We start from the raw sequence: 24,203 nt of genomic DNA, 5'->3' as shown, positions 1-24,203 counted from the left end.
AGCGTATCCTATTTTCACCCCATGCACCCCAAACCCATGACAAAGTCTTCCAGCTGCTCATCTCAGTGCTGAGGATGCAGCCAGAACCTGCTTCTCATCAGCTCCCGGCATTTTAGTGATAAGCCTTTTCTTACAAGTAGGGTGAAGCAAACTAAAAAGGTTATGTGACAATTTGGCTTTGTCTGAACCAAAGGTTTACAAAGGAGGTTAAACTCTTAAAAACTAGAAGTAACTGTTACTGGTAAAGGCTTTATTGGCATTATTTATAAAGGACTTACAAAGGAACTGAAATCTGCAAAGCACAACGATTTGTTATGAATGTTAAGCAGCACAAAATGAGTCCAAACTCATCTAAATTCCCTGAAGTCGGGATTGTTGTGGCTGTACCTCACTGCTCATAACGCTGCTCTTCAACTTTCTGCATCCAAATCCAAAACGCTCTCAAAAGGCTTTAATGATGATCCTTGTTTTTCTCGCTCCTGTAAGATGGGAGATAAAACCATCAAGGCAACCATCACAAAACACAGCACTATTTAGAGAAGATTTCAGTGTCAGTGGTTGCCATTAACCGCCCTCCAGCCCCAAACACACACACACTTTACTCAGAGTACAGATAAATGCTGTCTACTCCATCCATAGACCGTCCCCTGTGTAAGGAGCACACACCAAATTAAACGTGAAATAAAGGTAAAATTTGTTATCACAGAACTAATTTTCTGGCAATACTCACATTTTTCATATGTTGGTAGCAAGTTATATTCTTCGATTAAATGAGTATTATGATGTCCATGTCTATTCAAAGCACTGGCTTTGCTTTTTCTAACAGGAGTCAAAAGAATACCTTAAAAACAACAAAACATTATATATTTTACTTGCAAAAAAACAGTGAAACACAGGCAACATTTCAGGAACTACAACTGAGGGATCTTCTGAGCCATATTAACACCTGGTCTGTGAAGAAAGACTGAAAAATCCAGTAAACTTCAGAAAATGTTTAATTGCCAGGAGAAATATATTGGTGTAACGGCCACATGCACTGTGCTGATCCTGACTACCTTTCTATACCTTAAAGCACCAAAACAGATTAAATTATAGCAGGTGGCATGAAAATAATCCTAACAGGATTCAACAACGTACCAGAAAACTTAATTGCGAAGTAGTGTAATAGCTCCACGATTACAGAGCACACATTGTCTGACAGATTTTTGACAGAATCCACAGAACTTTATTAGAACTCTGTACCCACAAGCTCTTGTGGTGAAGCCCTTCAAGAGAATTACTCAGACAATAAGTGTTTTTTGCACTAACTTCCAAATTCAGGCCTTACTTTGGAAATCATCCTGTTTGCTCTTAAAAGATGTCTCTACACGTGGTTTTCCTTTCTTCACTGGAGTCAGCAGTATTTCTAGAAAGTATCAATGAACACCATGAAAAATGCCAGAAAACGTGTTGTTTGTTTTTTTAAGTGCCTCTTTCAAACCATAAAACCATCTCACGCCCTTTTAATTAAAATTATTTAATTAAGAATTATAAGCCTCTTACATCCTTTAGCAGTTAATATTAGAACAAAACAAGCTTCTTACAAGGTTCACCCATTCACATTCATTTCAACTTTGTATACTCTCGTCTATAAATATTTGATTAACCCTGGTAAACAAGAGCGTTGTTTGCAATGAAAACTCACCACCGCTTCAAGTACAAGATTTAAGTACACCAGCTCCTCAAAACAGAAATGGCTGGATCCAACCTCATTTAGCACAAATTAGTGGTAAATCATATAGAACAAGTGAGCTTACAAGAGTAGGATGATCAGAATCAGGCCAAATGAGTCTGGAACTCAAAACACACTTTAAAAGAATAAGGACAGTAAGTAAAAAACAAACCAACAAAATAATTACTCGCATAAGCTGCATGTCTGTTGTTAGAACCAGACGATTTCTGAAGTTTCTTTTTATATCTTTCTTCTGCTTCCAGAATGACTCTGTGACGGCCACACAGGTATGGACAAGTTTGCAACATCTTACTAAAAGTTCTGCTATTCAAAGACAGTCCTGTTGTTGTACAACCTGGGAAAAAATAGAGATTGTAGAGATAACAGCATGATTGCCGTGGTAGTTATTGTAAAATCCAGCATTTTGCTGAATATGATCTACAATTAACCCCTAAATTTCCATTTGCACACCTCAAAAGAGGATATTTCTGTACCTTCTCGAAAAGACTTATTTCTCATTTTGTTCTCTCCAACAATGCATTTTCAGAACGACCTATGGAACCAAATCACAATGCATTTCTACTCCAGAGTTACTAAGTAAGGCACAGATCCCCTACATGAGTAAAAATATTGATGGGATGGCAGGAAAGATACTATTCTCTTTGTACAGAATGATTTAAGTAGGAGCTAAAACATAACAGATGTTTTTGGTAAACCTTGAAACTTTTCCCACAGGGTAAGTTATCTGCATTAATCTAAATAAATGAGAAACCTAGCTTATCATTGCCCTCTCAGCAAGTCCTCCTGTTTATTTCTGAGGACACATCCCATGCTAACTAATAGTTTAGTGTCTCTTACATGTTCTCCTTGCTAGTTATGCAGCTTAGAAATGCAGAATATCAGCAGCATTCTCACAACCAGTGGTGGACCATGGTTACATTGCAAAGGAAAAGATGGAGCAATTACAGGCTGTAGACATGGGCTGCTGTGAAAAATTATCTGTACTCAAAAGCGGTAAGGCAGGAAAAAAAAGAACAACAATAAAAAACCAGAAGAATTGCATACTAGTTAGAGGCTTAGCTGGATGAATACAGAAGCAAACTGAAGAGGGCTCCATTTTTTCCCTCCTTCTTTCCAAAAAGAAAAGAAGAAAAAAAAAACAGCTGCTCCTAAGTATTCTTGTAGCTACAATGTGCTCTTTTAAGCTCGAGGAAAGACACATTAAACAAAACTGGAATAGGTTAGCTCTGTGTCAACATATTTGTTTTATTTTTAATGCAGAAAAAGGAAAGGAAACAGATAAAAAATTAGAGAACAAGTAATTTCTGTAATATCAAGTTCTCTTGCTGAATTGCTGGCTCTTTAATTCTTCTTTTCTGAACTTAGCAAAGAAAGACCTGAGACACTTACCTAAACACATGAAATCTGTCATTTTAAGGGATGCAGTTGTAATCAAATTACTTTTTTCTTTCTTGGTCATCTCTGAGTAGAATGAATGTTGGTCTAAAGTAGGAAGGAAAAAAAAAAACACTAGGAAGAAAATGCAAGTTATTTCCTGTGGAAATCACACATGAGCATCCCGATATTCTGTATTTTCTATTATTAGATGACTAGGAAAGGTTAATTGGCATAACAGCAAAAAACTTGAACAGAAATTCCTGAAGGTAAATGGATCAGATTGACATTTTAGTAAATCCAGAATAATTACATTTAATTCAGTGCTTCCTGTTTTAATTCACGTTCCTAATGAAGCATATCGTTTGAACTTGAACAGATCAAAATAACCCTGTAAGCTTACACTGTTTAATGAAGTCCTGTTAATATTATCAATATTTAGAATCAGATGCTCAAAGTGTGAAGTACTGGAATAATACTCATTCTCTGTCTAAATAACTATATATGGACATCATCTTGGACCCCTGTAAAGCCACCATTCTGGCAAACAGTAAGCTAACAAATGGCTTTACAAATTAATAGTAAACTATACTGTGAGTAAAGATTTGACTGATCCTAGTTCTGAAAAAAATACCACAGAGAAAGAACGCAAATGAATGTAAATCCTCGCTCTTACAAACGCAGAACAAAAGCACTTCCCCTGCACGTTTTCTATTAAGGGCTTCCACTTTTCACTATAGACTGAATTCAGATTTAATTTCAAATAGTTATCTGTAAGACATTCATCTGAATAGGTAAAAAAGAAAGGAAAAATATGTCTTACACTAAAAGCAGACCAAATACTCTCCCAGTAAATTTGTGTACAATATAAAATTCCAAAACTTTCCAGTTATAGAATACACATTATGTATTTTGTCATTTAATTATAGTTTACTCCTGATAAAAAGTAGTGATAATAGTCAGCATTATAAAGTTAATTAAGAACAAAATTGTCTAAAAATAATACATTTAGCTCCTTATACCTGATGTGCTTGCCTGTTTCATATGTTTAATAGTCTTCACTGGTTGTTGAAGTAAACCTTTCCTAGAAAGATTAACAAAGTGAACAAGTTTTAAAACATATGTTTAACTGTACATTAATACACATACTGCAGAGACAAAACAAAAAGCATGCTAAACAAAAATCAAAGAAAAATCTAAAAAATATACTCTCTTTATTACCTATTCTATTAAGCCCAAGTTACCAAGCAAAAAGTATGCAGCATATTACTGAGTGTCTGTGACTGGCATTCCTTGCAGTGCTGCTCCACGTCTGTTCTAGCATCAGGAATATGGTGTTTGCAGAGCACGTGCTGGCTTCCAGAGACATTTTCAATTTTGGCCCCAATTTAGTACACATTAAACTCCCATCATTTGCTGAATACTACAGTTTGCACACAATGTAGCAACTGCTTTTATGCAACCAACACATTGCTGTGGCACCACAATCATGTATCTTTCTCTTGTCAAGAGGTTTGCATTGCAGAGATTAGAACAATAAAGAAATTCTGAGAAATTATGCCAGTTAGTAGCAAAGTAGAATTCATATGAAAGTAATGTGGAAAATACCCAAAGTGCTTAAAAGTTTCTGTAGTAACCATGAAGTCACAATATAATAAATGTATGCAGAAAAAGGGAGTTTCTAGGAGATGGTGCTACAGACTCTATAAATCTTTGGTTTCTGATGTCAAAAATGCTTGCATAGAATATTTTCCCACTGGACAAAAACCATTTAGAGCTTTTCACTTGTAGCAAAAGACAAAGCAAATAAATGATGATTGAAAAGGCTGATATTTGTGGGAAATCATAATCAAGGGCAACTTACCAGTTCTGCTTCAAAACAAGGTACCTACCTTACTTGAAGAACAGACTGGCTTTTTTCACAAGCTGTTTTTTCATTTACTCTATGACTTCGAATTGCAGTGTCTACCTGCACCCCATAAACTGAACGTGGAATATCACACTGTTTACTTTGTCTAGCAGAAGCATTTACTGGATTCACAGTCAGTGCAGAAGAATTTACAGCTAGAGCAAGAATTCGATCATCCAACTTAGAGGTTAACTGTGGGCCACATAATTCTTTGTGTGTTCTTTCTATACGTGCTTTTGTATCACTGGGATTCACTTCATGGGATTCTGACACTTCATTACTGGCTTCTGAAGTCCTGTCAAGCAGTCTTCCTTGCACTCCTTCCTTTATTGAAAAATATCTGTTAGTGACTAAGCAAGCTCTATAAAAAACACTAAATAGATTGATTAACAATATTAACTAGAGTAGACCAGTTGAACTCCTGACTGAATTGAGAGCCAACAAAACAGCACAGCTGCCAAAAGAGTTGAAGGGGTAGTTACTAAGTCATTCTTCCAGGCTGAAGTAATTGATTTGCTATTAAAACACATCACTTGAAAAGTCTAAAATTACTGTAAGATCCAGCCAAGTAACACAGAAGTTGCTATTCCACAATCAGGGATACCATCCAGTTACATGGCACAGAGAAAATACATAATAACAATACCATACTTTGTGTTCACATTTGTCCATTAGCTGTCGTGTCACAGCAGTACAATTATGGACATTTCAAGCATGCAAATATTAAGATTATAAATAAAAACTATTAGCAATTAAAAGAAAATCAAGCTGTTGCTTTTCTAACCTAAATGATCTCAACTTTGTAGAAAATCTGATTGTACAAACAATTAAATAGCTCATAAGAACACAGATGCTTGCATTTCCTGATCATACTGCACACTTAAATTTGTATTTCTAAGCACACATTACATGCAATAACAGTAAAAGCTGCAGGTTTTAGTTTCTCATACATCCAACGTTTCCTCTCATTTCCTAACTTACAATGTAATTATTTTAATGGTTTATTTCCTTTAGCTCCTTAGTCTCAGAAAATCTGTACAGCTTTACCCTACCTTCATAAACATGTTCATCTCATTGTGTTCTTTTTCAATCAAGTTTATTCTGTGCAGAATGTCTTTTGCTTTCTTCCAGTAGTTTTGTTGACTTCTTTCTCTGATTTGCATGTCCACCTCCAGCTCTTCTGCATTCTTCACATTTAGGGACTCCTCATTTGTTTTCAAGGACAATTGTTCAGCTGTATAAAACAAAAATAAACATTCCAAATTTTATCAGTGAATGCACTGAATTTCTGTTTCATTGGCAGTACTACACAATTAATTAAAAAAACTTATTGGGATAACTGACAATATAATCTGCTTTAAAAATAAGTAGCATTTTAAAATACGACAATAATTGCAGCTTTGGTGATTACAGGCCTAATTATCCACTGGTTTAGTCTCTAAATATACAGAATAGAGCACTAATTTGGGGTGAAATCATATTACACAATCAGGTATAGATGGAAAACATTATGGACTGGACCCACACATATAGGTTACGCAAATGCTTTACTGCAGCATTGTTGAAACGTTTACTTTTTCTGCCTAAGTACCATAATCTTTCTATGGTGACAACATACAACTTCCATGCAGAAAATAAATACCTTTGAGTACACAGAACCACAAAGCTCTTACCCTTAAAATCATCTAGAAAGTCAAGTTAACTTAAATACAAAAACCACCTCTAATTTTCCAAGCAGTAACAGTAAGCTTACTCATTTTCTTGCAGTTCTGCAGCACAAAAGTAGCTGCTTTGTGTAGCTCCTCATCTTGAGACTCAGTTAATACCTGAATCATAAGTGGAAGACCATTGTTCTTAAGCAGTTCACACTGGTTTTCTTCTAAAACAGGAAGTTATAAATGAAAACAAGTTAGTTCCAACCTCATATACACTTAATCTGACAAGCAATTTTAATAGAATATCCCCTCGGGTTACCAAATTTGATGAAATGATACCATTGAAGCAGCTAATGTATGAGAATTCAGTATAAATGTCAGAAAAGAAAAAAAAACCAACTTACCACAGACTTCAGTACAGTGCCCAATTGTGAGAATAATGCTCATTTTCTCTCCTGTATCCAGAGTGTCATTAGACAGCAGGTTCAGCAGCTCTGACACAGTGCGATACTTCGCCAAAACAACAGTCATGGCAGCTACCACGTTGAAAATAATTCCATGAAAAAATTATCAGATAATAAATAAACAGGTAGAATTCAAATACGAAACAATGTTTAAAGGAGCTGGCAGCAGACCTTTAAAAACCCTGGAATTGAGCAGTCTCACTTCTGTCTTACTTTCATTTCAACAACTTAAATTCCTCACAACCAGCACTGCCCTTTTCTCTTCTGATGGAACACACAAAGACCTCATTGAACTATCACCAGTAAATGGAAGTAACGATGCTTTGTAGACATAACAGGAACCATATTCACACTTCTCATTTATGCAGCTCTATGCTTGAGCTTGCACAGCTTGTTAGTACAGACACAGGCCTGCAGAAGCACAGCTCTAGCTGCAGGATCCAAGGTTGCCACATTCCCAGTTCTCAGTTCAACTTACAGAAAGCTAGCACCAACAATTTAATTTGGTTCTCAGTATAAATTTCCTTATGTTTATTTCACTATCACACCTCAGATTAACAGAATCAATCCCAATAGGAGTTTGAACTCGATATGTTTTACAGTACAAACTCGATCTGGATTTACTTGACTTAATTGCCTTTTCTATCCATCCATACCACATTTTCACCAAACTATACTTGAATAAAATGCATTTTGGAATTATCAGATAGTGGCAGCGGTCTTTTGACTCACAGTTATTAGCAATGCAGGCATCCAGAGTCTTTGTTATCACTATTGCAAGTTTTGTGCTAGAGGGACTCAGACAGGAATCATTATGCACCAGCTTGACAAGGACTTGAGCTAAGGTATCCAATCCTCCAACAGAAACAAAGTATTTCTGCACAGGAGCTTAGTGAGAAAAGGAAAAAACATGTCTTAAGTACTACAGGCCTCAAATTGTATCAAATTGTTTCAGTATTTTCTTCATTAAGCCCATCCCTATTTTTCCCCATGCATATTTTAATCATTTACACCCACATAAAGGAAATGAAGTTGGATATATGTTCATGCTGAGAAATGCAGTAACTGTCTTAAGATGAAACGCGTGCATAAAAATGGTAAACATTATTCCCAAAATCCACCTAAATTCACTCTTCTCCAAGATGCAGTAGTGACTTATGTATGTAAAGTAAGTTTCACATATTGATTTCATTGACCTCTCTAAACTGCAGCCCAGTGCAGTGTGAGAAAAAGTGACAGAATCAAGTTTTCAGTGTAACAGTTGTAAGAGAAGCAAATGAATTTGCAGATTGACAAAAATAAGGAATTAAACATTTAAGCATTGAATGAAGCGCACAAAACAAAAACTGCTTAAAGTTTTATCTTACAGTTATTTGCAACCGTGAGGCCAAGAAATGAACAAATAGGACGAACTATCTCTGGATCCATGCAACTTTCTAGCCGCTCTTTTGCATATGGAAAGACTGAACAGCAAATCTTTTGATTAGCTTCTGGGAAAGTAAAAACAAATAAACTGAAATCCAAGCATAATGTGAAATTTCAGCTGAACTGTAAAAATGAAAACAAAACTTATTTACCATGGTTTTTAAAACAGCAGCACTTACCATTCTGAGGATTATTAACGCAGGCACAGAGAGTGCTACAGACTGAAGACCACAGCTGGTGGCAGCGATTCGTATTTTCATCTGACAGATTCAGCTCCGGTGTGGAAAGAGCTGTTCTGTTTAAGAACACAAAGCAAACTAACCCTAAATACTGTATTAGTTTTTCTGCTTGAACAGCAACTGTTTGTTTACCTGAATAACTGTAGCAGAAGACCAATGCAGCCTGTTTCTCTGACATAGGTTTGGCCACGTTCTAAAAGCAACCACAAAACAGAATGCAACAACATCTCCATGTCAAGTCTAACCTATGCATTTAAATTTTCCATTCCCTAAGCATGTAGGACCCTCTCCTCAAAAGAGGATCACACAAACACATTGGCAAATGCATTTCAACTCTATTCTATGCTTCACTTTTTCTACACATTCTCAGAAACCACTGGTTTGAGTTATATTTTTTTAAAAACTGTAATTACATTGTTAGAACTGCAATATTTTTTTCTCTTTTTGAAGGAAATTCCAGTAAGCAACAATTCACTTGGATTTATTTTACTTACACTGATGACCTTTTCCAACTTAAACAATTATATACTTCAGCTTTATTTACATGCAACCTGATGAATCAGTTTTACAAAAGCATTACTTAGTGTTCCAAATTTCCATCACACAGATTGGAAAACATAAAAAGGAAACGTAAATAAAATGTGTTATAACAGAAGAAAAAACCCACTTACTATTATTTGAAACCAGTGCTAAGATGACATAAATAGACATTCTTTTCAAGTTCACCCCAGAATCCTTATTCGTTAAAAATAAAATGAGGTCTTCAAACAATGCAGAAGTACACAAAGTTTGTTGGCAGTAAACTGAAACCAGAAAATAAAAACCATTATCTCTATTAGCTCTAAAGCAAACTATCTATAATCTTTAATTAGTTTGTTAATACAGTAAATAGATGCTCAGAGGTATCCAATAGATGGTCAGGGGAGTCAAAACAAGCCTACAGAGGGACTCAGGGCTTCCCCCTGTCACCAGTTCCAAATTACCTTGGTCCCAGGCAAACTTTGGAACAGCCTGCATGTCAATACACTTGTTAATGAGGAAGCAGAGCTGCCTGTTGTCGCACAGAGAAGCTGGCTACATAAATCCCAGAGAGACAGATATATTAACCCTAACTGTATTTCTTCAGATCTTGGGGTGGCCATTGAAACAGCAACACATTTACTGCCTTTCACATAAACTATGTGATATTATTCTGTAACATAAATTTTGATGCAAAAAATTTAATGGAGACAAAGCATAAGCAGATATATAATATTATTGTGGCCAACTTGGAAATACACATAGTAGTGTTTATTACCGTTGCTCTCTATTATGATTCCTAGTGTAAATAAAGCTGCTTCCTTCACTATGCCGTGAACACTTGACTTTGCAAGATCGTTTATAAAGCCCAAAGCACCAATTTCTCGTAAATATTCACATGCTTCACCTACAACAGGGAAAAAAAAGAACAAAAATTAAAATTCTGTTTTTGTTACTGTGTGAAAAGAAAGTCTTAAGCTGTCATAGCTCCTGAAGTCTTACATCCTTTGGTTAATGCTTTTTCTGCCCACAGTAGTAACCAGTTTCTTAACATACATTGCAAATGGAAATGACTGTGTTGTTTCCAAGGGAAAAATGGTTCTTACTGTTTTGTTGACAAATGGAATAGATAGCAATCAAAGCCTCTTTCTGAGATGAAGGGCAGTCCATCTGATATTTAAGGCATTCAACCAGTAAGTTCAAATCTGTTTTCATATCTAAAAGTAAACAAAAAGGAAGCTTCACATGAAGTGTTCTTTTCTCTTCATATAAATTTATTTAGTATGCAAGTAAAACTTCCCCAAAACGTTACATACCCATGGGGAAGCAAGAAAAATGAAGAAGAAAAAGCAAGAAAATCATGGAGCTACCACTTTCATACATCTATACATACATAACAAGTATAACCAACATCCCACTGTGGATATCTCTATTGATAGTGTTTTGAGTGTGATCCACAGTTAGTTATTCGAGCACCACTCTGCTAAAAGTAGCAGCATAATTTCAATATTTTTGGACTTTCATTATTATTTTATTGTAAATATCAATAATTGTTAGTAAATGGGATATAAGTTACTATTTAAGTATGTTTTCCACTTCCAAGTTGCATTAAGTATATTTAGTGAAGAACACAGAGTCATGAAAACCTGAGTGCACTAGCAGGAGAATCCAGGAGGATGAAGCTAAATGCCAAGGCTTGCTACATGCTGTTTATTTAAAGGCTGAATCACTTAGCGCACCAAGTAGCACCTTGATCCTAACGCTTACATTAGCAGGTTAATACAAAGCATTTGGGAAAGGGGCAACTACATACAACCCCAAGGAGGTGAATGACTATTATAACTTGTTTCTTAGACTTTTTGCTATGATGAAATTACTTATTTGATGACTATTTTCTCAATTGGCAGCATCAGATACTGCATAGCTTAAAGCACATGCGCAGTTGTGGGTTTCTTTTAAAAATTAAAATACTAGAAAAAAAAATAGGTAAATATTAGAAAGAAAGTGACTTGGTGGTAATATTATTTATTGTTTGAACAAGGCAGGAATCTGAAAATCTGACAAATAAAAAGAACATTTCCCTAACAGTTGACCCTCCTTGGCAAGTCTTGTCATAATCCATTGAAACTTTGTAAAATAGATTAAGGTAATTAAGGGAAATGATTTCAGGTTTCTTACCACACTTTGTTTTCTGAACCTTCTGACTTTCCATTTTTGGTTGCATCCCTGTTCTTGTTCTACAGCAAGCAAGGAAAAAAGCATTTCCTTTTTGTTTACATCAGCAGATGTAGCATCATACAGAGAGTGAGTTAAATAACTTTTATTATTACTATTTAAAAATGCACTCTTTTACAGCTTTCAAGTTTTACGCTGTCATATGTTTAATATGGCCTTGTATGGCAGAGCCTTCCTTTAGAAATGCTCTATTTCATATGGACAGTCTTTATAGCTACTGTGTTATGCCAGTGGCTTTGGAAGTAAATGCTTTGCAGCAGCCTGGTGACCTACAGTGGCAGTGTGGAATTGCTCAAAGAAAAAAACCCCACCTACAATTAAAAAAATACACCCAGCACTGCTATTTATCGCAATAAATGTCCTCAGATCTTCCTTACGGCAGGCGGCCAATTTTGTCATCAGCCAAAAGGCAATGAGATCATCACATAATGTTACATAATCACATCTGACATCCAGTACAATACTGTCCATCTACCGCTGCTAAACCAAAACTGTACTGCTTTATTAGTACCCAAAACAAAGGCAATAATGAGCCGTGACACTACTTTAGCTCACCAAAGTCCTACACAAAGCGGGGCCGCCCCTCCCCGCTCCGCCTCCCGCCTGAGGAGAACGGGCCGTTCCCGCCGCGCGCCGTTCCCGCCCCGCCCGCCCGCCTCAGGCCGGCACCCGGCCCAACCCCGCAACGCGGCTCCAGTCGGGATTTGCGATCATTTTATTCGTCCTCGGGAAAAAAAATAATACAAATCAAAGATGACAACCGGGGTACCGCCCGACGGCCCGCCCCGCCGCGGATCAGCGCTATGAACGGAGCGCTGCAGCACAGCTCGGCGGTAACGGAGCGACATCGTCATCCTACAGCTGGAAAGTGGCTGAGGTCTGGGACATCCCGCTGTAAATATAGGTGTTGTTAAAGATCACAAACTGCCCCGTGATGACCTTAATGATCTCCTGAGCAGCAGCTCCTATAAAAAACAACAACACGTCATGTACTCACAAGGTTACCTGAAGCCCCACAAAGACCAGCTATTTAGCCACACTTAACACAGAACTAACACTGTACACATTTGCCTTTAAAGGGGTCACAACTGTAGAACAAAGGATGACAGTCTACGATAACAGTATTAGTTCTGACACGACCATGGTTTAAACAGATTCCAAGGCAAGGAGGTACAATTGCAGGCTGCTCTGTTAATTATAAGCTTCAGAAACACAACAGCACTCTTACCTCCCATGAAGGCAGCAATAGCATGTGGCTCGGCAGCTCCGTAGCGACAACTGGACAGCAAAGTAACAGTCAGTATTTTCAGGTCAGTTTTACAAGGTGGCTCTTATGGTATTATACTTACAACTCATGAACATAGTCATCTTTCACCACTACAGACAACCCGTGCTCTTGTAAGAAACTAGTAAGGCATGACTTCAGTTTTCCAATATCATCTTCTACCTGATAGTTGTAGACACCTGGAAAATAAATTCACCATTCCATCATAGAACTGTAATACTGTGTTCAGAATTATTGGGGTTAAAACATAGCTTAACTAAAGATTTTTCAGAAAAAGAAGCCAACTAATATAGTAATAGTAGACTAATATTTAATCACTCTATTGGTACTCCTCACGATAATAACAAATTGCTGTGAAGCTGAACTCATAAATCACACAACCCACATCAGTGGTATCAATTTAGTTAAATTCCTTAAGTTTCCCCAAAAATAACCTCAACACAATTTGTGCATTATTCAAGTTGTGTTAATATGAAAACAGAAACACAACAAGTGTTTTACACAGAGTTTTTAATTCGTATTGTATTAATTATTGGATTTTTATATGTCTTGTGCTAACATAGCTTGTATAAACATACCTGGATATCTACCATGCTGCTTATAAAATCTATCAACAGCCCGCAGCATCAAGTACAACACTACTTCACTGTCCGGGTTATCCATGTTAGAAACTGAAAACAGTAAGAGACGTGGTTATGGCACAGACTGCAAGGCAAAAGGCAGGGTTTGAACTACCTGAAATCAAGTATTTCCCTTAGATAGATACGTTTTCTGTTGTAAGCAGAAATCTTAACAAAAGAAACCTTGCACTGAGAATACAAATGGGTCAGCTGGCAGAAACATGATCTAATGTGACAAAACCTTACTGTACATATTTGATATAAACCTCTGCTCAGTGAAGATATTCATGTTTTAACTGTGCCAGCAGCTCTGTTAATTGGGATATTCATAAGCCATAGTTTCACTGTTTAGGCTTTGCAATGCATGTTTCACAAGTTACAATGTCTAATTATAAAGCAGGTCTTTCAGCACACAGTATAGTAATCTATCTAAGCAATAACTACTTCTTAAATTACACACTGAAAGCCTAAACAGTGACAGACCAAGATAATTATTGCTAACTCTTCAGTCAGGCAAAAGCACCATTCCAGCTCAGTCAGAAATAACTGACACACAGAAAACAGAATCCTAAAGACAAATAGTGTTTTATTTATGTGCTATCAAAAATAAAGCCTGAAATAAAGAATAAACCTACAATGACCTGTGAGGTCAGCTTTGAACTTTTCAAAACCAAAATTAGATCAACGTTCTGAAGTTGACAAAACGATTCCAGTGGATGCCAAATTATAAAACTGCATAATGAAATATGCAGTATACGTGTAATGTAATTCACTTTGACCACCAAACCGTTCATGTTAAAGTATGTGTCAAAAAGGAATACTTACTAATTTCATCCTTGTTAAAAGTGTTTAAACCATATTCTTCAGATAGAGATCTACATCTCACTACACGAAGGAAAGCCGAGTTGCTGCCTAAGCAGGGGGTGCAGAAGGAATTGAATTTATCATCAGTTACTGAATGTATGAATCCACATCTCTCATTTGTTAAAATCAAACAGCAAAACTAATCATTGCACTGATGCTTCTGTTTCTTCTGGCAGCTCAAACTACTAAGTAATAGACAACATTTACATCCACAATTCACAAGCATTTAGAGATCCACTTTTTGCTTATTTGGTTCTGGATTCTAAACATAACTGTTGTGTTAATATAACAGCCCACAGTGTGTGCATCTCCTTTACAGTAATTTACCCACCACAGCCATCAGGTTCATGTTGTCTTCCACCACGCTGAAAACAAACATGGGTTCCCCATTTTCCACTATCTAAGACATAGCTGTACTGTTAGAATATTAACTGAGAACAAGCAGTAAAAAGGTTCTCCTCCAGTATTACTGCAACAAGCAGAACCAATGTGCAGCTGCTTCCTACAGCTCAAAAAAGGTAGCAAAAGATCAATTAACGCAGCATGCTCTTGGTGACATGCTTACAGCAGAACTTTCCAGTTGCCAGATGATTCAGGCTGATGTGTGATCACACATATGACTGTTCAAAACAGATAACCTGAATTACCATGAGCAGCACTCCTCCCTACTGCTCCTCCTCCCTACATCCCTGTTTTACCTGTGCAGAACACAAGTTTACAAAGCTCACAGTTTGCATCACACGTGAGCAATGAGGTATAAATCACAGGAAGCAGAGGACAGCTGCTGCCTGTCATCTGGACCTGAAAAGAACTGCAGCTATTTAAAAGCCAGCCTTCCTAGAATCATAACCAGCATGTCACCTCCACTGAAGATGAGGGATGCAAATGCTCAGCAAATACTTGAAAAGTTCAAATATTGAGATATTGTGTTTAATAACTCCACAATCATCCAAACATTCCTGAATATTTCATTATTTTCATAATCACGGCAATGGAATCCAAGCATACTCACAAAGTAATTTCAGTTCTCTCTCCGAAATTGATTCAGGTGCCTAGAACAGAGAATATACTACTTCTAGTACATACAATGGCCAAACATACCATGTTTTCAAAGACATGAATACATTAATTGAGAAATAACTATTCACTCTTTTAAAACAAGTTCCTCAATTAGTGAATAATGCAGACATCTGTGCATTTTGATTTTATTTTATATGTCCAGACCAGAAGTGATAAATAAAACAGACAATAGATAATAAACACCATCAGAAGTTACTTGGATAGTTTCAAGGCAGTTGGGTAATTAAGCTCTTATCTGTCTCTCTTGGCTTAGACCTGTACAGAACAACAACAAAAACATTTATGTCCTGTTAGAAATGCCATATCTTTGTAGTTACCTTGCCTAGGGACTGTAACAATTTAGCAGCATGGTTACCCACAGCAGCAATATCCTTCTTTGCTTTTTCACGGTATCTGTCAATAATAAAATAGTCTTAATCATAACAGCATAAAATTATATCTTAGATCTCACAGAGGAGACCATTTCTTTTTGGTGTATATCATAAAGACAAGACACAAGGCATCACAAATGCAAGAGAGCCACCTCAAGATCCTGCATGCACTTATTACTCCTCTGTATAACTGCTTGTCAGAGTGGAGCTGTTGACTTACATGCTACATGCAAAACCATTGAAGTAACCCATTAGTGCGAAAAACAGTATTAAAACAGTTGGAATAAGAATATTAAGTATTATAAGAGCAGCTGTATGCCCTTCATTGGGCTCTTACTGTTTCATTCATTTCTGAAAATACAGTAACACTTGAGTCTTTTTGGCCCAATAATTTGCATAATGTCCAGGATGTACAGGGATCATTATGTTTATGTTGAGGAGAAACATATTCAAAGACAGCCTTTCTAAAATCCTGAACCATGCTAATTCTGCTTAGCCTTTGCAATTAGCGTTCATTCCCAAGTCTTTGCACTTTACTAAACATTTTTTTTCTAAGTAGACTGATTAGAATTAAGTATAAATTAGTATTTCTGTAACCAGACTTGTAATTTTTTACAAGGACAAAACCAAAGTGTGCTTAATAAATGATTTTAAGTAAAAGCTCTGGACTGCAGCAGCTGGGTTACGGGATCTCTTATCAGTAGGAAGGTTTTTACTACATCTGAAACTAAGAAAGGTAGTCAATCCTTAAGGACACTCAGACACACACACAAAAAAACTTATGCTCTTGTTCCAGACAGGAGATAGGAGTAGACAAACCAAGTGCAGGGCCTTCTCACCCCCTTCTCACCTTTGACGTGCTGGGATTTTTTATTTCTTAAATACAGATCTGAACTAACGAAATAGAGATGACTTGTTATTAAAAAATACAGCAAGCACAACACAAAGGATACTTACACATTTTGTAATTTGATAAATTTACCGGAGTCTGCGATCATATCAGGAATTGTGCCCCTGACAGGTAAGCACCCTTGCCCCTCATTTGCCACAAATTCCTTTACAGCTCGAACCAGAATCCAGAAGGAAGGGGACTACAAACACACAAGAAAGTTATGCAGATTTTATTTATAATATTTTCTTCTACATTTATGTATTAAAACTTTAATTACTCATTACCTGCTCTGTGAGATTTATGCAGCAATCGTCATTAAAAATCTCTTCGATACACCTTGGAATCTATTAGAAAAAATAAATACAAATTTGGGTTTCATTTACTTGATTTTACCTCAATACAAGTTAAATACTGAATTTGTTTAGCCAGAATTCCTTTGCAAACCTTCATCTCTTTATAGAATCAATACCATAGCCAGCAGTTTTGATACAGCACAAACTTCAAGGAACACTTTCTGGCCCCTAGCAACGCACTCAAAAGCAAAGATCTTCCCAACCAGTGACTGCTAATTCTGTCTTATTATAGCAACCTGCCTTTTGGAATCTCCTTTGCAGATTGGACCTGTAAAAGTTCGAGAGGAACACAACAACAAACTCTGGTAGTTGACTTATTCTTTCAAGGCAGCTTCCCTTCATGAACATGCAAACTCTCAATTTGCTTAAGCTACAGAGTCACCTGGTCCAGGTCTATTCTACTGCACATACTTCAGTTTCACAATTGTACTAATCCTCTTTTACCTCCATATCCACGTTGCAAGTGGAACCTATGGGCTAAAAGTGAATGCTCTGAAACAGTAAAACATTTGACATTACTTTAAATCTATTGTATGTTTATTTTACCTTTGTAGTATTTAATGCCGTGTTCACATTTTTTATAGCTTCCTCAAAGTTTTCCTCATCTTCTGGAGTCCCATTTTCATTCTTTAAAATACCTTATTGAAGAAAGAAAAAAAAAACACACATCACAATGCCCCAGATGACATCTCAGTGCTTTGGTCTCACCAACAGAGCAGGTTGGTATTGGATGGATCTGAGGCATAAAAACCTTATTAGCAAAAAGTGAAATTATCAAACAAAACATACTGACAGAACTAACCACATATACAGCGTGCTGATGTCAAATAGAAGTTATTTACCACAAGAATAACAACTATTTCTGTGAGAGCAATAATTAAGTTTCACAATCACAAAATTAAGGTAATTTCTTTTGAAGCAGCATCTAAACAAGAAATTAATTGATCTTGTCTTATTTTTCTGTTTTTTGGGGCGTTTGTTTGTTTGTTTTTAAGGTAAATGCTTATGGATCCAGACAGCAACCTCAATCAAGAAAAGGAGTCAGTAAAATACTAACTTAATCAAAGTTAGCCACTACTGTTCAGTCAAACACTATGGATAATAAATAAATATTATTTATATTATTTATATAAATATAATAAAGAGCAATTCTTAGCAGCAACTTACATGCAGGTCATGTTTAAATGATGAGCAAACACCGTTTCTCAACCATTTAAGACAACATATTTCTAGATGTCAAAAACATCTCATTATTTTATCATCTGGAAAAGATGTTCAATTGGAACACCTGCGCAAATGAAGCCTGTTCACAGACTGCAATATATTCAGTAGCTCTATAATCTGTCCCTTGACCAGTAATTTAGGACTGCAACTCTTACCAACAATTTGCTCAGCCAACCAACAAAGTGCTTCCAGTCAGTAGCAAGAGTAACATCAAAAGCCACTTACTTCCTTCTTTATCACATTTTCAATGTTAATTATCAACATTTTCAGCAGGATGTTCTCAGTGCCTCTCCTCCCACCCAAATCAAAACACACTCTTGAACTTACACAGTAAGAACCGTGCTAAACTGTTTTTGTAAGCAAATTTGGGAATCTTAAGATTAATCTGCATAAAGCAAACAGGTCGCAAAAACAGATCACACTGTACAGACCAGCAGACTTTCATAAATTAACCTTACACATTTCTACCAGTATAGCAAATGAACTCCTAGGCTATATATTACCTTGCCGGATCAGTTGTCTGAAGGCTTCTTTTTCTTTGTAACTTTTAGGCAACTGATCACTTTTCTAAATTTAAAAACAGAATAAGTTTGTATTAAAGATACCTCCCAATATCTTCATTGTGTTCAGACTGCTAAATCCCACGAGTCTGACCAAGTTCATATACATTCATTTGTATTTTAATTAGTAATATTTTTATTATTCCAACTTTTTACATACTACCAAAACAATGAGCTACTTTAGAAAAGACAACTCTACAGAAGTGGAAATAAATAAAAATCATAAAAATAGGCAAATAATTTGCCCAGTTCTGCATTATACCTCGTTGAACCATTTTGTTAGATACTTGGCAACAATCACAATCCATGGAGTGTGGCTGTGGTCCTGTAATTGAACAACACAGAAATTACTGTGAAGTTTAGAAGAGACAAAAACAAGAGACAAACTGCTACCTTACTTTAAATGTAAACTTTCACATCCCTTCTGCTACTTTAACACACATGCCATGTGCCACGCTTTGATTCTGGAATAACATTTCCTAAGCACTGTCACACAAATTGTTATTCCTTTGTCTTAAGAAAGTGTGGCTGAGCTAAGTGGAGCTTTTCTGAAGTGGAACTTCCATATTCCAGCAAACAGCCACACTGCAAAGCTCTGCACCAGTAAGGAAATCATTCATCATTAAAAAAAGTGTGTTGGGAAGGAAAAATCTTTCAGTATTCCTTTCTTCCTAAGATCTGCTCCTTGCTAGAGATTTAAATACAGACAGTAACTTTTGGGCCACACATTAAAAGCAGTGTCTTGTGACTGATTCACTGTTACCTCTGTTTAACTAAGTCTCATCACCAAAATAAATCATCTGCCAAGAGACATTCTCACAGAATCCCTGTTCTGTGTTGGTACATCTTAGGGAACATACTGCAAACCACATACCAACCTTTTTGTCCATGTGATCCAAGTCATAAGACTGAATGTGCTCTGTCAGTTCTGGAAATGGCTTGTCCAGCCTCAGATCTTCTAATGCATTGTCAGGATGAGATTCAACAACTGCGAAAGAAGTTACACAGTGTATTTCATTGTTTTATGCACAACCCCCAACACACACCTATACAGTAAAAGCAGTGCATCACCTGCTGGGTTAACTGCTTGATTCTCAAAGTGTCTTGTGTACGTGAAGTTTAATATCAGAAGATAGTAAAACTGAAACTTATCTGTTGCAGACCATAGTTCCTATGAATTTTTCACCGTATATTGGTGAGGAACTGCAAACCATGAGACACTTCAGAAATACTGAATATAAGTTTTTGACCTTATATACGGAAAACGATCTCAAAAACCCACAATCCTCTAACCTGGGTGTTCTTTGATGATGACTCTCATATAACCAACCAGTCCATAAGTCCTACAGATCAGCAAAGGAATGTTAAAATTCCAGAGGAGTTCAGCTAAACGTAGCACTGTACTGCAAGGAAAAAGACAATTACTAGTTCAGATATACCAGAGAACAACAGGTAACTGTGAAGTCAACTCCTGTACAAATTACATACGTAAAAAGTTTTCTATGAGAATTCCACTATCGTGATTCTAAGCACACATAATTCATTTCTCTACAGAAAGTAACTTCATGCAGGAATGTATCATAGCCTGGAAATGTGTTTATCCATTGTTTTATTTATATTTAACTCCATTGTCACAAATGCTCTGAAGATAATTAAGCAAAAAACATCAATGAATTGTGAAAGAAAGAAGACTCTCTTACAGACACGCGTAACTTCTAACTGCTTTCTGGTAAGTAAGAGGGGCGGGAGGGCAATGTACTGAGTATGAACAAGTTCAAATGAGTCTTTACCTTTCTGATAGTTGTGTTGCAACCACTAAGTTAAATCGATTGAAGAAGGAAGGGTCGTTGTCTAGAAGTTTTTCTGGACTCTGAATAATAGAAGACAATACATAATAAGACAATAAAAATTTCACCTAGTCATTATTTCACAGTAATAACACTAACATTTAAGAAAAGAATAAATCTACAAATACTTGGGAAGGAAAAAGGAAAAAACCCAAACCTCTTCCACAAAGTTTCCAGAGACATCACTATTCAATTCCTGCAGAAGTTCAGTAGCGCTCTGGGCACGACTCTGTTCACAAGCAATGAAAACAAGGTTTAGCTTCTTGAAATGCAGCTCATATAGTACATTATTAGTACTAGACATGCTACATGGTAAAGAGATTCCTCCATAAGCTAAGATATTCCAAGCTTTGTTCATCTGGAGAAGTACACTAGCCATAACAGAAACACTTGTTTGACACCAGTTTCAGCAACATTCTAAAAACAAAACAACTGCAAAGCTATTTATAAACTTCCAGGTTTGTTGAAGCATTTGTAAGAGTTACTCGAGGCTTTTCTGTACTCTCCTGTTCCTCTGGTTTCAACCCATTCAGTCTCTGCCCTGAGCATCACTCCTTCCACCACAATTCTCTTCTGCCTTACGCTTCCAAAGACATTCTCAACCAGACCTTACTTTCTTCATTCAGTCTTTCCAGAATTGAGTTTATCTTCTCACTTACAAAGAACTCAAAAATAAGCACAGGAATTTCATTTAGGAATGCAGAGTTTTTAACCTAATACGGGTGTTTTGGGGAATCACTCCAATGTCGTGTTAGGGGTATCTACTCAATACATTTGTTCTTTCAATAAACTTAGAGACATTTTTAAACATTAAAGTTACATCCTTACCTGACCAATGTGACTCTTCTGAAGAAAGAAACTGAAAAAAAGACAAGAAAACATAATACATGAATTTTTGTTTCTAAGGAAAATAACATCAAAAGCCCCCTTCCATAGTGCAAAATCTGTCACTGACTTTCACAGACTAAAGATAAGCTTCCATTGTAGTCTGCTTCTCTCCTCCCTGCTTTTGTTTTATTTTCCTCAAGATCAGTTTCTTAAGGAAAACTTTCACTGTCTCAGCCACCAATCTGAAAAATAAGACAAGCCAAACCCCTCAGGAGCCAGGATCATACTGCAGATTCATTTTCACTAAGCTCATTAAAGACTCATTAGCATTTATTTCTTCGTGTAACAGAATATCCTTACCCCACAAATAACCCCCTTGGAGGTCAGATATTTGTAGCTATCTACCTGAACTGTATGAGAAAGTGATCTAGAATTAGTAAAGTCAGATTATTTCTGGTAGGAACAACCTGCAGCGTTCCTTATCCTTCCCCCAGCTGCATAACCTTTGAAGCTATGAAAGTTAATGAAGGATCATCAGTCATGGTTTTACAACAGCAAGCTATTGAAAATACATTTTGTCATCAAAATTATTACCGCACTGAGGAAGATACCTTGATCCATGCTGAGGTGAAAGCAAATCTTATTTGTGTCTCAGTGACAGCTATCGAGTTATTTACTAGTATTTTTGTAGTAACTATACCAGTGCCTTTATAAACACACTGGCTTAACAGTATGAATAATTTTGTATAATTTAAAGAGTACAGGGATGGAACAACTTATGAAATGCTGTTACTTCCTCATCTGCACACACAACAGTAACAAACCTACTTATTTCCAACATCTTCTCCGGAGACCCGATTCCCATCCACAATTGTAAACGAACCAATACCTTGGTGGGGAAAAAAAGAAATGTGACCAATGAGACGTGATGTGAACCCAGCAGTGACATCGCTGAGCACAGACACAGCTGGTATTTACTCACCAGGTAGCACTAAGTTTTTGAGTATTTCAGTTCCTGTGGCTGTTGCGTTTATCACACAAACGTGGGCTGACTCCAAAGCTTCCTGTCCGTGGTCACCCCACAGTCTGTATTGGAATAAAAACATAAAACATTCTGCTAATGTTTCGTTTCTGTCAGTACAGGGAATACAGAGAAATGAATGAACGGAGTTTTAAATAAGCCATCTGAAGGAAAGGCTGGCATGCTGCTTTCTGCTTGCTGCTGAGAACGGCTGAGCAGCACCAGCTGAAATAAGCCCTCACTTTGAAAACTCACCATGGCAAAGCTGAATATAACCTGAATATCTCTAAAGAACCAACTCGTGCAGTGGCATTTCATTTTCTCCATCCTCCTCCCCTACATCATACAAATACACACACATTTTTCCACTGTAACACACTTAAATTTTAAGCCATCAGTAAGGCTGCAAACACTCTACAGGCAAAATTTGCCCATGGAAAGAAATAGTGAAACTGAATGGTTTTTTTTTTTTTCTTTTTCTTTTTCATAGGTTCCATTATAAATGATACACTTCTATAGTCTGAGATGCTGGAATACAGCAAGGTGCAGCAGCAGGGGAAGCAGTGTGCTGAGCTGCTGGCTGGAGGGGCAGCCAACCTTGCAATTTGCCTGGGCCACGTATGTAACATAGTGAACACAGATAATGAATAAAACTTCTTTTATTTGTTCACGTGTAACGTTACAACATTAACAACAAGCCGGAACCAGAACCACAAAGGCAGCAGGTGGGTCACACGCAAACAAACGCGGAGCAGCAGAACAGCCTGTGCTGAACTCACCCCGGAATGCAGCACTGACCCCACGGGGCTGCGATTTACCGCCCAGCAGCACAAATCGCACTTACTGAAGAGATACAGGGATGCACTACGACTCCTGCTAATAATTCCTAACCTCAGCAAGCACCGGAGATCAGGCCCAGCCCCAACACACCGCCCTGCACTCGGGCCCACCCCGTCACTCGGCGCTGCTCCCTTCGCGGCCCGAGGCGAATAGCGAGGCCAGGCACCGCAACAAGCGGCCCCGCGGGCAGGATAAGGGCAGACTAAAGGCAGACTAAGGGCAGGCTGCGGGTCATGCGGCCCCGCGGAGCCCCATCAGCCCCGCCGCGCTACCTCAGCTGCCGGTCGTAGCGCTGCTCCTTCAGGCTGGCTCTGCCCGGCTGCGCCATGGCCGCACGCTCCCTCGGCGGGCAGTGCGCAGGCGCGGGGCGGGGCGGCCCGAGGAGCCCTTCATCACCACAGAGCTGCCCACACAGCCCACATGTACCACCCTGCTTGGTCTGCTATTTACCCACTGACATAAAATATACAGCACTGCAATTAGAACACAGTTATCTACAGATGACATTTTAATACAGCACAGCGCTTCCTCTTTTCCCATATGCTGTGACCCCCCCGCCCCCCTAAAAACTTCCCTCTTTTCATGCTCAGTGTTTGCTGTCACAGTAAATCCTTCCCTCTGCTGACACTTGAGTAACTGCTGGAATATTTAGTGGAACGGTCTGTCTCCCCAAAACAAAAGTTGGCTCGTTCTGTTCCTGCTGACTGCTATAATTACGCGGCCTCCACTGCACAAGCCATAAATTATAGGAATTACCCTTTCACGCTTAGTTCCCTGTTTCTGGCAAAAAGCAGCCACATAAGTATGGCTTTAAAAGTCAAAGGAAAGTTACAGCAAAAATGGTGCGTGGAGGCTGGGAGCTCCCC

At 37.5% G+C, this 24,203-nt stretch overlaps 2 protein-coding genes across 15 annotated transcripts; both read right to left on the bottom strand.

Annotated features, from left to right (window-relative positions):
* Positions 1-229: 229 nt before the first annotated feature.
* Positions 230-12,176, bottom strand: TERB1 (telomere repeat binding bouquet formation protein 1). Of its 13 annotated transcripts, none has more exons than XM_085551149.1 (18): positions 12,108-12,134; positions 11,496-11,554; positions 10,424-10,534; positions 10,096-10,224; positions 9,470-9,601; positions 8,931-8,991; positions 8,739-8,854; positions 7,867-8,022; positions 7,075-7,206; positions 6,769-6,894; positions 6,068-6,249; positions 4,999-5,339; positions 4,129-4,190; positions 3,122-3,214; positions 1,899-2,066; positions 1,328-1,405; positions 731-841; positions 230-479 (listed from the first exon to the last, which is right to left on the bottom strand). In XM_085551149.1, coding segments are annotated over exons 2-18 (2,046 nt in total). In that variant the 5' UTR covers positions 11,542-11,554; positions 12,108-12,134; the 3' UTR covers positions 230-477. The 13 variants fall into 13 exon arrangements, 11 of the variants coding, with proteins under 11 accessions (XP_085407275.1, XP_085407273.1, XP_085407274.1 ...); XM_085551147.1 differs by lacking the exon at positions 12,108-12,134 and adding an exon at positions 8,502-8,624 and having other exon boundaries at positions 11,496-12,083; XM_085551143.1 differs by adding an exon at positions 8,502-8,624 and having other exon boundaries at positions 462-841; positions 12,108-12,176.
* A 73-nt stretch (positions 12,177-12,249) lies between these two features.
* Positions 12,250-23,691, bottom strand: NAE1 (NEDD8 activating enzyme E1 subunit 1). 2 transcript variants are annotated; one of them, XM_032447030.2, is made up of 20 exons: positions 23,610-23,691; positions 22,459-22,562; positions 22,301-22,365; positions 21,477-21,507; positions 20,806-20,877; positions 20,592-20,671; positions 20,095-20,204; positions 19,680-19,789; positions 19,064-19,126; positions 18,745-18,808; positions 17,564-17,655; positions 16,949-17,008; positions 16,730-16,863; positions 15,719-15,794; positions 15,334-15,373; positions 14,283-14,369; positions 13,416-13,508; positions 12,902-13,016; positions 12,781-12,830; positions 12,250-12,517 (listed from the first exon to the last, which is right to left on the bottom strand). In XM_032447030.2, the coding sequence occupies exons 3-20, from the start codon at positions 22,339-22,341 to the stop codon at positions 12,408-12,410; spliced, it is 1,428 nt and encodes a 475-aa protein (XP_032302921.2). In that variant the 5' UTR covers positions 22,342-22,365; positions 22,459-22,562; positions 23,610-23,691; the 3' UTR covers positions 12,250-12,407. The 2 variants fall into 2 exon arrangements, with proteins under 2 accessions (XP_032302921.2, XP_015729556.2); XM_015874070.3 differs by having other exon boundaries at positions 22,305-22,365.
* Positions 23,692-24,203: the final 512 nt, after the last annotated feature.

The sequence above is a fragment of the Coturnix japonica genome, chromosome 6 (genome assembly GCF_054131305.1).
Source record: "Coturnix japonica strain WE chromosome 6, WE-NBRP24, whole genome shotgun sequence".
NCBI lineage: Eukaryota > Metazoa > Chordata > Aves > Galliformes > Phasianidae > Coturnix > Coturnix japonica.
Note: the sequence above shows the minus strand (reverse complement) of the source record. Positions and strands in the feature narration are given on the sequence as shown.